At 45.2% G+C, this 13,510-nt stretch overlaps 1 protein-coding gene across 2 annotated transcripts in view; it reads right to left on the bottom strand.

The window, feature by feature from the left end:
- The window catches only part of LOC122934773 (zinc finger protein 883-like), a 45,247-nt gene extending 37,029 nt beyond the window's left edge, over positions 1-8,218 (bottom strand). For both annotated transcript variants that reach the window (XM_044290468.1, XM_044290469.1), the window contains exons 1-2: positions 8,182-8,218; positions 41-197 (exon numbers count right to left, since the gene is read on the bottom strand). In XM_044290468.1, coding sequence (XP_044146403.1) covers positions 41-148 — 108 coding nt within the window. In that variant the 5' untranslated portion in view covers positions 149-197; positions 8,182-8,218. The remainder of the gene's footprint in view (positions 1-40; positions 198-8,181) is intronic.
- Positions 8,219-13,510: the final 5,292 nt, after the last annotated feature.

Here is a 13,510-nt window from a genome sequence, read left to right as displayed (position 1 = left end):
TATTACTAGAGATAAGAGTGATGTCATGTGAAACTCTCACCTCTCCAGTTATCAAGGAGATGATCTCTAGGGTGAGGTCTAATATCCTTGCAGCCAAGTGGTTTCTGTCCTTCTCCATCTTTGGTGGGTCATTGATGGAAAGAAACATTGTCTTTCAAAAGAAAACTTTGGCCAAGACCGTCTTGTACCTAAGGCACCTGAAGGAACACAAGCAGGATGTGGAAGAACATCTTATATGCAACAAAGTGTTTCACAATTAGACCACCGATAACGTATGATGGAGGTGACTTAGCTATTGAGATGTCTTATACGTGGGCTATGAAAAAGAGAACCCTATATGCTTTTTGTGAAGTTTTTACGGGATAATTGACAAATGGAAGTGGTTTCTCCAAATTTGTTCCCATCTTATGTTCAAGAATACCTTCTGCAACATCACAAGTTCCATATTCTGTCGCACACTATTAGGTCTGGTGCCTTTGGAGGCCACAACCCTTTGCTCACAGTATCTTTTTTTGTGAATGCCACATAAACTCAGCAAAGGGGTAAATAAGATTTTTGGCAACTGGCCCTGAGTTGCTGAAAGAAACAATACTAACCCTCATTTTAGTTAACTGTTCATACATGCATACATCCATTAGGATGGCCTTGCTCACATTTTTATCAAAGTACATTGTACATCTGCATATCCATAGCTGTCCACCGAACACCAATTTTGGATCATAAAGTTGCTGTTCATGTAAATTATGTGAACAGAAAATGGTGACCTGGACTATTATTTTCATGTATGATCCCACCGATGCAGCAAACTGTAAGTAAGATGGAATGAGTGCATGTCTTGATCCTTTAGTGAGCTGACAGACATCTTGTCTCTCCAGAGAAACTTGAGACAGCCAACATGGAAGAAGTCAAGAGAATTACGATGGTCATGAAGGCTGCTACATTGACAGCAAAAGTAAGAGACTGATGTCATCAGGGAGTCCTGTTTGCAGGAAGTAATGACATTAGGGGATCAGAGTTTACTGCAACAGGAAAACCTTCTGCCAACTGGTGATTAGGTGGAACTTCTCTAGGTTGTCTCAACATACAATTGTAGCAGACGTTCTGAGCCAGCTGAGATGAGGAAGTTGCCCAGATCTGTTATTATCAGAATTTTCTGCTGATATAATGTAAATAGCTAGAGACTGTCATGATCTCGTCATAAAGTCCGAATGGGAGAGTCATGAAAAAAATATTGATCTAGAAGACTGGTAATGGATTCGATAGTTTCCATTTTTAATTCAGGCTTTTTAAATTTATTATGAGCCTGAAGGTCCCATTTGTTTTTTTACACCATGAACACTATAGAGTAGGATCCTGATCCTGTTTAGAAATTGGCACTGGTGTCTCACCTGCTCTTCGCAATTGCGATCAAGCTCCTTGGTTGCTTGATTGGTGAGGCAAGGTAACAAACTCCTCTATGCACCATCTTTCGTTATGTTGGAGACCCTGCTACCGCTATTGATCCTTTTTTGACTATTATAACAGACTTTAGACGCATTCAGTCCTGAATATTAACTGGGGTAAATCAATAATTTTACCATTAGACCCACTGCCTTTGGACCTGCGCTTAGTTCATACTAATCTGCTGGTTGTGAGAATCTTTAAATATTTGTGGGTGGAGATATTGGCAAGAGTGTCTGATTTTATAGAGGCTAACCTAACACTGTTAATGGTGAAGTTCACACAAAAAATTCCACTTTTGGTGTGGATAGGTTGTGGAAATTTGATAAAGATGGTTATGATGCTGCAGCTTTTGTATATTCTCCACAACTCACTGGTGTGTATTCATCTGTGGTCTTTTCACAAGATACATTTCGTACTTTGTTATGGAAGAAGCAATTTAGTCAAATTTGCTATGAGACTTTACAGAGGGACAAGTCATCTGGCAGTCTTGTGCTTCCTAATCCCCTATTGTACTCTTTGGCTGACAGATGCAGCATTTTAAAGGCTGGAACAGTAAGGATTGCTGGAAGATGAGTGGTTGATTAACATCTTGGGTTATGGGCTTGAGTCCCCCTATAGCTGCCCTTGAAGAGGGGCCAGAAGATGGTTTGGGATTTTTCCCTACTTTGATGCTCATGAGGAAGGTCTGGGAAGGTCAAAAATATATTTAAAGCCCCTATTCAGAATTCATTGTCTTTCCCCTATGTCACTCCGCCCCCCTACCTGACCTGTCCATTACATTTAATAGCACAACGCTTTCTCCAGTCTCGCAGGCCTGCAGCCCGGGGTAACATTAGATTCTGCCCTTAGCTTTTAACCACACATCCAAACCCTCACCTCCACCTGCTGATTTCAACTTAAGAACATCTCTCTTATTCGCGCCTTCCTCACCCGAGTCAACTAAAATACTAGTGCACGCTCTCGTCATCTTCCGCCTGGACTACTGCAACATCCTCCTGTGTGCCCTTCTATCCAGCCTCTTGCTCCCCTCTAATCTATTCTCAACTCTGCTTCCCGTTTAATCCACCTCTCACCCCCTTTCTCCTCTGCCTCCCCATCACCCAGCAAATTCAGTTTAAAATACTTATAACTACATAACAGCTGTCCACAACCCGTCCCCTCCTTAGATCTCTGACCTGCTCCCCCAGTACATTCCCACACGTAATCTCAGATCCTCACAGGACCTCCTCTGTTCTCCTCTCATCTGTTCTTCACACATCGACTACAAGATTTCATGTGCCTCTCCCCTACTGTGGAACTCTCTCCCCCAACATGTAAGCCTTCAAGAGTAACCTGAAAACCTACCTCTTCAGGAAAGCCTACCATCTCCAATGAGCATGCTGCCACCACACAGCCAGATGAGCAGCCTATACCCTCACCCAAGGGCGTAGCTATAGGGGGTGCAGAGGTAGCAGTTGCTACCGGGCCCAGGAGCCTGAGGGGCCCAAAGACCCTTGTGTCGCATAAGAAGATACAGGTATTATAGAAAGTGCATGCAGGTCAAGTTACACTTCTGGCTGAAGGGAAGGGGTGAGGTCAAGAATTTTGCATAAGGGGGTGGACGTTTCAATTTTTGCCTCAGGCAGCACGAAGGCTATGTGCTCCCCTGCCCCTGTCCACCAAGCACTCGGGGAAGGGGGACCCCAAGCTGAATTTTTGCACCAGGGCCCATTAGCCTTTAGCTACGCCCCTGCCCTCACCTACTGGGTTCTCCCCTTTCCTTATAGACTGTAAGCTCCAGCGAGTAGGGTCCTCTACCCCTCTGTACCAGTCTGTTAATAGTTTGTTTATTGTGTTTTTATGTTTGTGTAACCCCATCTGTATGTACAGCGCCATGGAATATCCCAGAGATCTAGGAAGAGAGACAGTTTTCTCTTGTAAGATATATTACAAACTTTCTTACATTCACCTGTACTATTCAGGTATTCAAAGTTTGTTGAAAGTACATTAACCATTTAAAGTCTTATACACACAACCATATTTTGTATCCATTTGTGCAGATTGCACCTGTTGGACCTATTCATTTCTATGGGTCTGCAAAAAGAACGGAAATCCGTGTGCTGTCCGCATCCATGTGTCCATTCCACAGATTATAGAACAAGCCTTATTCTTGTCCGTATTGCAGACAAAAATAGTAAATTCTAGTGATGGGCGTGAAAACCATGCGGATTGCAGATGGAAGGTGCCTGTATTTTCTGCATCCGTGAGCATAGGACATCCCTTTAAGTGGAGCCTTGCCAGTCACTCCCTGCAATTTGCTTCTGCTGCCTGTACAAGTGTGTAGCTCCACATGCATCAACACTGTATCTGCAATTCATTACACTCAACTATGCAAACACCTACATGATAGGCAGGGATCTGCTGCTCAGCTGGTTTAGCACTGAGTCCCCCTTCAAAGTTTCCCCTGCACAGTGGCGCTCCCAGTCACCCACGGTGCAGCAAACACTGAGGGGACATGACCTAGTGCCCAGACCCTCATAATCACAAACAGATGGCATATGCTATTGATACTCCCATTGTGAGACAGGAAAACCCCTTTAATCCAGAACAGCCTACCATTAGGCCTTGTTCACACTGCATGTGTAGTGTCCTCCTGAGATTTCTTGATATGCTATCCTCAGTATAGGTCAGGGATCAGCAACCTCCGGCATTCCAGCTGTTCAGAAACTACAACTCCCAGAATGCTTTATTCACTTCTATGGGAGTTAGAAGAGCAGCTGAGTTTCACAGCAGCTGGAGAGTCTAAGGTTTCTGATCCTTGGTATAGGTCATTGATATTCAATCTGTGAGCGTCTGACATCATACCTCCCAACCTCCCCAGATCCTGCGGGACAGTCCCAGATTTGAGTGGCTGTCCCGCGGTCCCGGTATGGGGGAGGTATGTCCCGCGTTCTGGCAGCCGCCCCTGTTTCCATAGGAAGCAGAGACAGTTGCCTGTAATGATGAAGCAGAAATCCGTCCGTCCGCTCTTTGCTCCATCATTCCTTCCCCTGTCTGCGCTCCACACTGCTGGTCTGGGCAGGGGGCGGCCGGGGGCTCTGTGCATCATCCTGCTGCTGCTGTTGGGGAATGAGGTGAGTATTGTGAGGGATAGCTTTCTTTACGCGGATCATCCTCACAAATACCTTCGCAGACAACAGGTTTTCATGTCATACCCCCCTTTTGTTCAAGCCCGTGAGGGTGAACACATGCATAACCACAGGAGGCTGGTAAAAGGGCAACCACCTGGCCTATAACCTTCCCTTTATTCCGCCAGACCCATGCCCAGCTTCCCACAAACACCAAGCTCACAGACTTGCCACTCATCCCGTCAGATTCCACAGACGTCTGGTTGCCACAAGCAACCACCTTGGTTTCTTAGTACCTTGACATGGCAGCCTCGGCCTGCTATCGGTCACAGCACATACGTCGCATACACAGCTTGTGTCATTATTAATCCTGACCTCTAGGGGCACCGATGAGTCAATCCCCACCTGGGACATTTTCTTATTAACCATAGAAACCTGTGAGACTGTCTATCCACCTCTGGTACATGTGGTGCACCCCCTAGCACTGCCACACTTTCCACATTGGGTTCCCCCAGCTGTATTCTCTCAACATTTATCAACACTTCTGCATTCTTTTTAATTTTTTTCCCCAGAAAGCGCTATTCCCCTGACCACATCCTGCAACGGAAAAGGCATGCCACTGTCACCACATATTTCATATGACATCACATTTTCATTATGCATTCCCACACTCTTGGCACCATTACTTTGCATTTTACAAGCACCATTGTTTTTTATGGTCACATCACTTAAAGGGGTCGGTACTGGTTCTGCAGGAGTTTCCTCACTAGCTGCAGAAGTGTTTCCCCACAGTCCCCATACCAAAAGAAAACCACGGCCCCACTTCATCTCATGTACGAGCATTTTAACATCACCAAGATCCCAGTTCCCACTTGAGTCTCACACTCAGTGAGAGCCACCGGACAGTTCATGCTATCCCCATGAAAGTCCCGCACATAGTTCACAGCTTCCCGGCTGGCATCAACCAGGCTCCCCTGGCTCTCCGCTTCCAACACCGCCTGGACTGGACTGCCATACACCACAATGTCGCACATTCTCGGCGCAGTCTCTAGTCCCGGTGTCTCCACACTGAATGGCTCGGCAGATAGCAACTGCCACTGGCCCACATCACCACTCATGGTCTCCGAGGCATTAGGGCACCGGTCAGGAACATGCCAAACCTCCAGAGCTTTGCTCCCTGTCACTTTAACTACTGTAGAAGAAACAACTGGAACGCTCTTACCCACAGTCATCATGGGTTTGGAGCTCTCAAGTGCTGTACGCACGTCTCCACAGCAGTCATCTTCATCGGGATGTTGGGAACCTCCAGCCCTTGGTTCCGGGTCATCCGAACACACAGAGGCTGCTCAGTGCAGTCGTTGCCATTGGAAACACCTCGACTCCGGTCACTCCAGCCGCACCCACTGGCAGGTAATGCCAGAACTCTTGAGAGCCGCACCGCTCTCCATCTCACTCTCTTCCTGTCGGTTGCCCTTGGCAACGGCATATATCTTTTCCTCCAGCACTCCACTCTCAGCCAAGTTCAGAGCAGTCTCTCCAAGTGCAGCACTCGGCTTTCTCAACAAGGAATTAGTTTCCAGCACCAGCTGCTCCATTACTTCCTCTGTGGCCTTGGTTTTTCGCCAAAATGGGCCACTACCCTCGGTATGAGTGGTTTCCACCACGCCGGACCATCTTTCACCCAGGTCGCCATTTTGACCAAAAAATTTCCACAGGTTAGTCTCTGTAAATTAGGGCTACTGGACCTTTAAGCTCCACACAGCCTTACAGCAGCAGTCAGCAGCACCTGTTCGTTCTGTCTTGTCGCTGCTCCCAGCAACACTTTGCCTTTTACTGTTCGGCGCGGATGCTTGCCGCTAGCAACACTTTATATCCGCGTACAGCAATTTCTGCAGCACTCCACACAAATAATGCTTGCTGGTGCCCTCAGGTGCCCTGGTGCCCGCATCCTCCACCAAATTGTGGGGATTCGCTCTGGTAGGCAGGTCAGCGGACGCAGTGTAGAAGGCAAAGGACCAAGTTGTAAATCACTCTTCAGTGTTTATTCACACTTATAACACAGCAGTCACTTTTCAGGTTTGGTGCTTGTTCACACACAGAAAAACAAAATAAAGTTCACCTGGTATCCTGGGTGTCAGTTCACACCCGGCTGAATGCTCAGCCTCAGACAGTCCAATTGCAGGCTTTAAGGCGGCCTGCTCGCCTGACACACGGTCTGCAGACCTCAGCACAGAGATCTCCAGAGCTCCACTGTCAGAGGGAGGTAATCCACACCACCCGGCAGTGGAGCTCTGGAGATCTCTGTGCTGAGGTCTGAAGAACGTGTGTCAGGCAAGCAGGATGCCTTAAAGCCTGCAAGTGGAGTGTCTGAGGCTGAGCATTCAGCCGGGTGTGAACTGACACCCAGGAGACCAGGTGAACTTTATTTAGTTTTTCTGTGTGTGAACAAGCACCGAGCCTGAAAAGTGACTGCTGTGTTATAAGTGTGAATAAACACTGAAGAGTGATTTACAACCTGGTCTTTTGCCTCTACACTGCGTCTGCTGAAGGGGGCACAGCTGGGCATATTACTTTACCTGGGCATATTACTGTGAGGGGACACATAACTGGGCATATTACTGTGAAGGGGCACAGCTGGGCATATTACTGTGAGGGGGCACATAACTTTGCATATTAATGCGAGGGAACACCTTGGCATATTACTGTGAGAGGACACATATCTGGGCATTTCTACTTTGAGGGGGGCACATATCTGGGCATCGCTACTGTGAGAGGACACATATCTGAGCATAACTATTGTGAAGAAGGCACAATGCTGTGAGGGGCACATATATGGGCATCGCTGTGAGGGGGCACATATCAAGGCATCTCTACTGTGAGGGGGCACATATCTGGGCATAACTACTGTGAAGTAGGCACAATGCTGGCATAACCACTGTGTGGTGGCATAAAGGAGGAATAATTAATATGTTGGGGCATTTAGGGGACTAGAGGAGATTTGTTGTTTAGTTATGTTTTGGGGCGGAGTTAGAGGCGTGACATAATGCTGAAAACATTTGCGCCGCACATACTGTTCCTCTTCGGATGTTGGGAGGTATGCTGACACCCTGTACTCCCACAGATCAGCTGTTCCCTGCAGCCTCCGGTACAGAACCTAGAACAGGAAGCACAGGTCCGTAATGTAGGGTACTGCAGCGCAGCACTCTATTCAGTGGTAGCTGAGCTGCAGTAACTCAGCACGGCCACTACACCTTGAACGGAGCCGTCTGCTTCCTGTTCCAATTATGAGCTAGGTTCTGTACTGGAGGCTGCAGGGAACAGTCGACTGGTGGGGGTGCAGGAGTGTCAGACCTCCACCGATCAGATATTAATGACCTAACCTGAGGACAGGCCATCAATATCAGGAACCTGGAAGACCACCAAGCACCAGAAGGTACAGGAGAACCTCACTACCCCTCCAACAGGCAGCTCACCTGCAAAAACATCAATCTCTCTCCCTTCAGACTCCTCCAACATGCATTCACATGTAAATAAAACTCCCCGCAGCCTCCTCCAAAATACAGTCCCATGTAAAATAACATCCCTGACAACAAGCAGTCCCAAGTGCAAAACTTTAACAATCTCTCTTTACCTGAATACAAAACAAGGACAGCCGTGTGGGGTGTAACTGATCACATGACTGTGACATCATCAAAGGTCCTGTAGCCAATAACATTAACAGCCCTCCCATGTAACTGATCCCATGACTGTGACATCATCAAAGGTCCTACAGCCAGTAACATTTACAGCCCTCCCATGTAACTGATCACATGACTGTGACATCATCAAAGGTCCTACAGCCACTAACTTTTAGGTTGCGTCTGGTGGAGTTGCTCCTGGCAGTTGAGTAGTGTGGAAGCTAGAATGGAGAAGCCATCTTCCATAGTTAGCCAAAGACACATGAGGACGTTCCCACCACCTCTGCGTCTTATCATCTCCGGCATTAAGTCTCTCAGAGACTCTCACTTTTCTTCAATACCCTGTACGCAGAATTCCAGGGTTTTTACTCGACAGCTGAGATATATTAACCTCTTCATGACCGAGCAATTTTCCATTTTTGTGTTTTTGTTTTTTACTCCCTGTCTTCTTGATGCCATAGCTTTTTTACTTTTCCGTTCACATAGCCGTATAAGGACAAGTTGTACATTCTAATGGCACCATTTAATATTGCATAGGATGTATTGGGAAGCTGGAAAAAAAAAAATGTAATTCCTTCAGAGTTTTATGGATTTTGTCTTTATGGGGTTTCCTATGAGATAAAACTGACCTGTTCCCTTCATTCTCCAGGTCACTGCGATTACAGCGATACCACGTTTGTATTGTCTTTCTGAACAAAAAAACTTTGAAAACAACTTAAAGGGGTTGTCCGAGTTATGAAAAAAAATTATATAGCACTGAAAATCTGATGTATAACTGAGCTAAGCAAGTTTTATGCCCAAAAAATATATATATTTCCTCATTTCCCTGGTTCTTTTCTGGGCCTTTGTTTACATGCAATAAAAAAAATCTCTGCCCCTCCCCCTGCTCTGCTAAGGAAGTGGATACAAGAGCTGCCCTGAGTGACATGTCTGCCTGCTGGGAGACTCTGCAGCATGTTGTATGTGTAGGACTACAAGTCCCAGCTGTATAATGACACTGCCAAGGGAGTGGATACAAGAGCTGCCCTGAGTGCTGGGAGAAAACAGCAACTTGTACGTGTAGAACTACAAGTCCCAGCTGTATAATGACACTGCTAATACACACAGGATCTTCCCCCTACCTGTAATGCTTTGCAGAACTTCTCTTTCAGCTCCTGTGCCCAGCAATTGTCTCCTCACTGCCTGCAGCTACACAGTAAACACTTCAGCCCTGTGTCTGTGCAGCTGAAGGGGTTAAGAATCCTAGGATAGAGAGCAGCCCGGCAGTGAAGGGGGCGTGGCCAGCACAGTAACATCTCCTTTACAGGCTTATGAATGAACATCATCAGAGCAGGGAGAGAAGCTGACATCACCGGTCATGTGACCCTGAGTGAAATCTGAGAAACCAGCAACTGGAGATAAAGTGAGTTAATTGTAAAGTTGTTATATTTGCCCAGTTAGGAACATAGAAAGAACAAAAAAATAACTCGGATAACCCCTTTAATTATTATTTTCACCTGAATATTCTGACCCGCATAACTTTTTAATAGTTATGTCTACGAAGCAGTGTGAGGACTCGATTTTTGGTGGGATGATCCGTAGTTTTTATTGATACAATTTTTTTGGGGGGTGTGATGTTTTGATCACTTTTTATACTGGGGAGGTGAAGTGATGAAAAAAACAGTGAATTGGCCGTATTGATTTTTTTTCCTGTTACGCCGTTCACTGTATGGGATAAGATGTTTAATATTTTAATAGTACAGGCATTTTCAGATGCAAAGCTGTCTATGATGATTTTTTATTTTGGGGAAAAGGGGGTGATTTGAATTTTTAGATAAATTTGTTTATATTTTTTAAAACATTTTAAAAAACAATTTTAGGTCCCAAAGGGGACCACAACATGCAATCATTAGATTGCAATTCGTATAAAGTAATGGCATTTTATCCATTACCCTATACAAAGATCAGTATATTTCAAATTCCTGAATTGGAATGTACCAGTAATAGCCTCGAAGCCCAGTACAGGCTCTAACTTATTACTGCAGTGGAACGCCTTCCCTGATCTCAGCCCGGGGTAGGCGTTCCTGCCTGGGAACCGCATGCTTCTGTTTTTTTTGCATTTCAGATGCTGTGGTCACATTTGACCACGGCATCTGAGAAGTTAAATGTCTGCAAGCGGCATTACCGCCAGTTGCAGACTTTATCCCCAGGTGTCTGCTGTGTGAAACAGCAGGCACCTGGGAACTCTGCTTCAGAGCAGGTGCCATCTTTAAAGACCTGACATGTGATGTACTATTACATCACGTCGAGAAAGGGTTAAAAATGTTTCACAATTTTGTTTGGCTTAAGGATTTTTATTTTGTTCCATTTATATTCATGTCTTCCCCATACACTAACCATGGCTGTCATTCAGTATCATTGGATAGTCAGACACTGAATAGGAGTATGAGGCACTTTACAATCAAAGCTGTTGGCTTGGCTGTTGCTAAGTTACCAGCACACGTGTCTACACGCAAGCGTACTGGCTATGATCCCTTTGCCATGTAGTGATGTCATCACATTATGACGCGGGAGCACAAGCACATGTGCATTGGAGAGAGCTGAACACCGGGGGTGCTGACACTTTGAACAATGTTATTAGGGTGGCCATTGCTGGTTCTATCTTTGCTTTTGTAAGTGACGCACTAGAGATGAGTGAACCTTTTTAAATTCAGTTGTGGTTCACCGAATTTTGGAAAAAAGTTCTGTTTGGACCTGATTGGATGCTACCTGAATTAAAGTGACTGGGTGGGGTGACTCCAATTGCCCTGAAAATTGGTTTATTTTGGCTTTTTCTCTCCCCCTCCCTAAGCTCTTGAATGCAATGACAATATATTGCAAATCATATCTGAGTGAAACTGACATATATAGCTACGGGTTAACACACATTTGACGGCATTAACCAACAGCTCGTTTTAAAACACACCGCGCCAGCACATGTCTCGTGCTTTTTCATATTCTAAAGCTTTCAAAAATGTTCCCTTATCAGTGGCAGATGATGTTCAAACAAACAGTGATATGGGATAAAGAAAAAAGAAAAACAGTGGCTTGTTGGGACCAAGCATCCCAAAATTATGCCTTGATGGGGTCAGAATGTCTGTCCACACAACACACACAAGTGTTAATTGTCAGATTAAAAAGTGTTCAGAACGTACAGGGTGGATGTGGAAAAGGACCGCAATAGTAGTGGCAGCAGAAGCAGCATAGCATGAAACATATAAAGCAGTAGATTGGCTGTGTATGGGTAGTAGTAGTAGCGGTGGATGCGTAGCTTTAAAGACTATGTACACCTTTGGAGGCATTTTTTTTAATGATGGCATTTAACTTATTTTTGGCTAAAAATCATATTTTCAATTGGCCTTTATTAAAACTATGGAGCTGTTCTGTCACAAAGGGTTAACTGTTTTTCTAGTTGTGCGACTGGTACTTTCACTTTGTGCCCTATCTAAGAAGCCTTATCTCTAAACTATTAAGAGGTCATAAACACTTATTCAAGGCACATTCTTATTAGTAAGATAAGGATTGAGCTTTAATGAGTATTTAGAATTAGTGTTGATCGCTAATATTCTAATCGTGAATTTTTATTGCGAATATCGGTACTTCATTTGCTGTCTGTTTTTCTGTGCTGTGATAGGGATTTGTGTCCTGTGATAGGAATTACTCTGCTGTGTAAGGGATTAGTGTCTTTGTCTTTCGTCTTTGAAAAAAAAAAGTCATTTTCTGTCTATTTTTCTGAATCCCTATTTTATTAGATTTTTGACCCATTGTCCCAAACCCAATAAAGTCATCTCAAGGTCCCTCTTTGTCTTCTTTGTATAGTTTTTTTGGCTGTAAAACATTTTTTGCTGTGTGCCGGCAGCGGTTGTCGTGGTAGGAGAGTTGGTTCTAGTGCTGGACTGCTGCCTGCACGGGGCCGCTCCTCTAGCAAAGTGAGCCACGCCTGTTTTGCGCACACAATATGTGCATATTACATTGCCATTTTTTGCAATCAAGAAAATAATGACTGAAGATCACGAATTTTAGAATTTGCTAATTTATGGCGAATATTAGGCAAAAAATTTGTGAAATATTGTGAAAACGAATAATAGTCTTTGTTACTCATCACTATTTATAATGTAAGAAAGCAGAGATAAGAAGTCCTGCTGTTCCTCAGATGACGAAAAAGACAAAACATCCATAGGCAGCTAGTAGAGCATGTCAGCTCCATACACAAAAAGGATTCCTTATTGTTAATAAAGACCAGTAGAAATTATTTTTAGCTCAAAATAAGTATAATGCAATAATAAAAAAATATTGCGCCCAAAGCATTTAATAGTGGTGGCAGTAGGGGAATGGCAACAAGCAGGTGCTGGCAGCAGCCCTATGGTACATGTTGGCAGGCATACAGCAGTAGTGGTATGATGGCGGTGGCAGCAGCTGTACAGAAGATGATGATGGGCAGACAACAACAGTGGAAAGATGGGGCACCATCACCGAGGCTAGATCTATTTATTGGCCTCAGTCAGAAGAGTGTGAAAATCCTTTCAAATCCAGACATGGCTTATTTAGCAAAAGTGATGTTTTGGACACTGGAGGAGGACAACTTGGTCTGTTTGGGTAGCACCACATTGCCTGCAGCGCTAAAAACCCTCTCTAAGATGACACTGGAGGCTGGGCAAGAATGAAGACAGAGAGCAGGTAGGCCTAACCTGGAAACTGAGGTGAGAGGTCTCCACTTGCTGATTTGCCTCAGCATGGTGCAGCAGGTGAAAAACTGTTCTATCATGTTGAGGAGACTGAACTGGCTGCTGCGGCGGCTACTGCTGTTTGTTGCGGCAGGAGATGGGTGACCCTGCAGGACCCGGAGAGGAGTCTCCCTGTCAGACACGCTAGTGGCAGGCATCTGCTTGCTGAAAGCGGCAGCACGCTGTGTACACAGTGTTTCTGGGTAATAACGTAATTTGGCCTCCCTTTTGGGGGAGGAAAGCATTCCCTAATTTAGCTTAAATAGCGGGGGTCTAAAAGCATGGATATCCAGTAATCATTAGACTGTTTGATGTGAATGATATGCATGTCCGTACATAAGCAAGCAAGCATATAGGTCCCCATTCTGGCTAGCATGCCCGAGGAGCCAGTTTTTTCTGGCTCCACCCCCTACTAAGACGATTAGGTGTCGTGATTATCATCCTTCACCTCATCCTCCTCCACTGGCAGCTCCTCATCCTTCATTGGACTCTCTCCTTGTGGTTCCCTAATAACTACAGGGAGGAAAGCAAGATGTGCTAG

Source organism: Bufo gargarizans, chromosome 4, assembly GCF_014858855.1.
Source record: "Bufo gargarizans isolate SCDJY-AF-19 chromosome 4, ASM1485885v1, whole genome shotgun sequence".
Taxonomy (NCBI): Eukaryota; Metazoa; Chordata; class Amphibia; order Anura; family Bufonidae; genus Bufo; species Bufo gargarizans.
The sequence above is the reverse complement of the archived record's forward strand: the minus strand, read 5'-3'. Positions and strand labels throughout refer to the sequence as shown.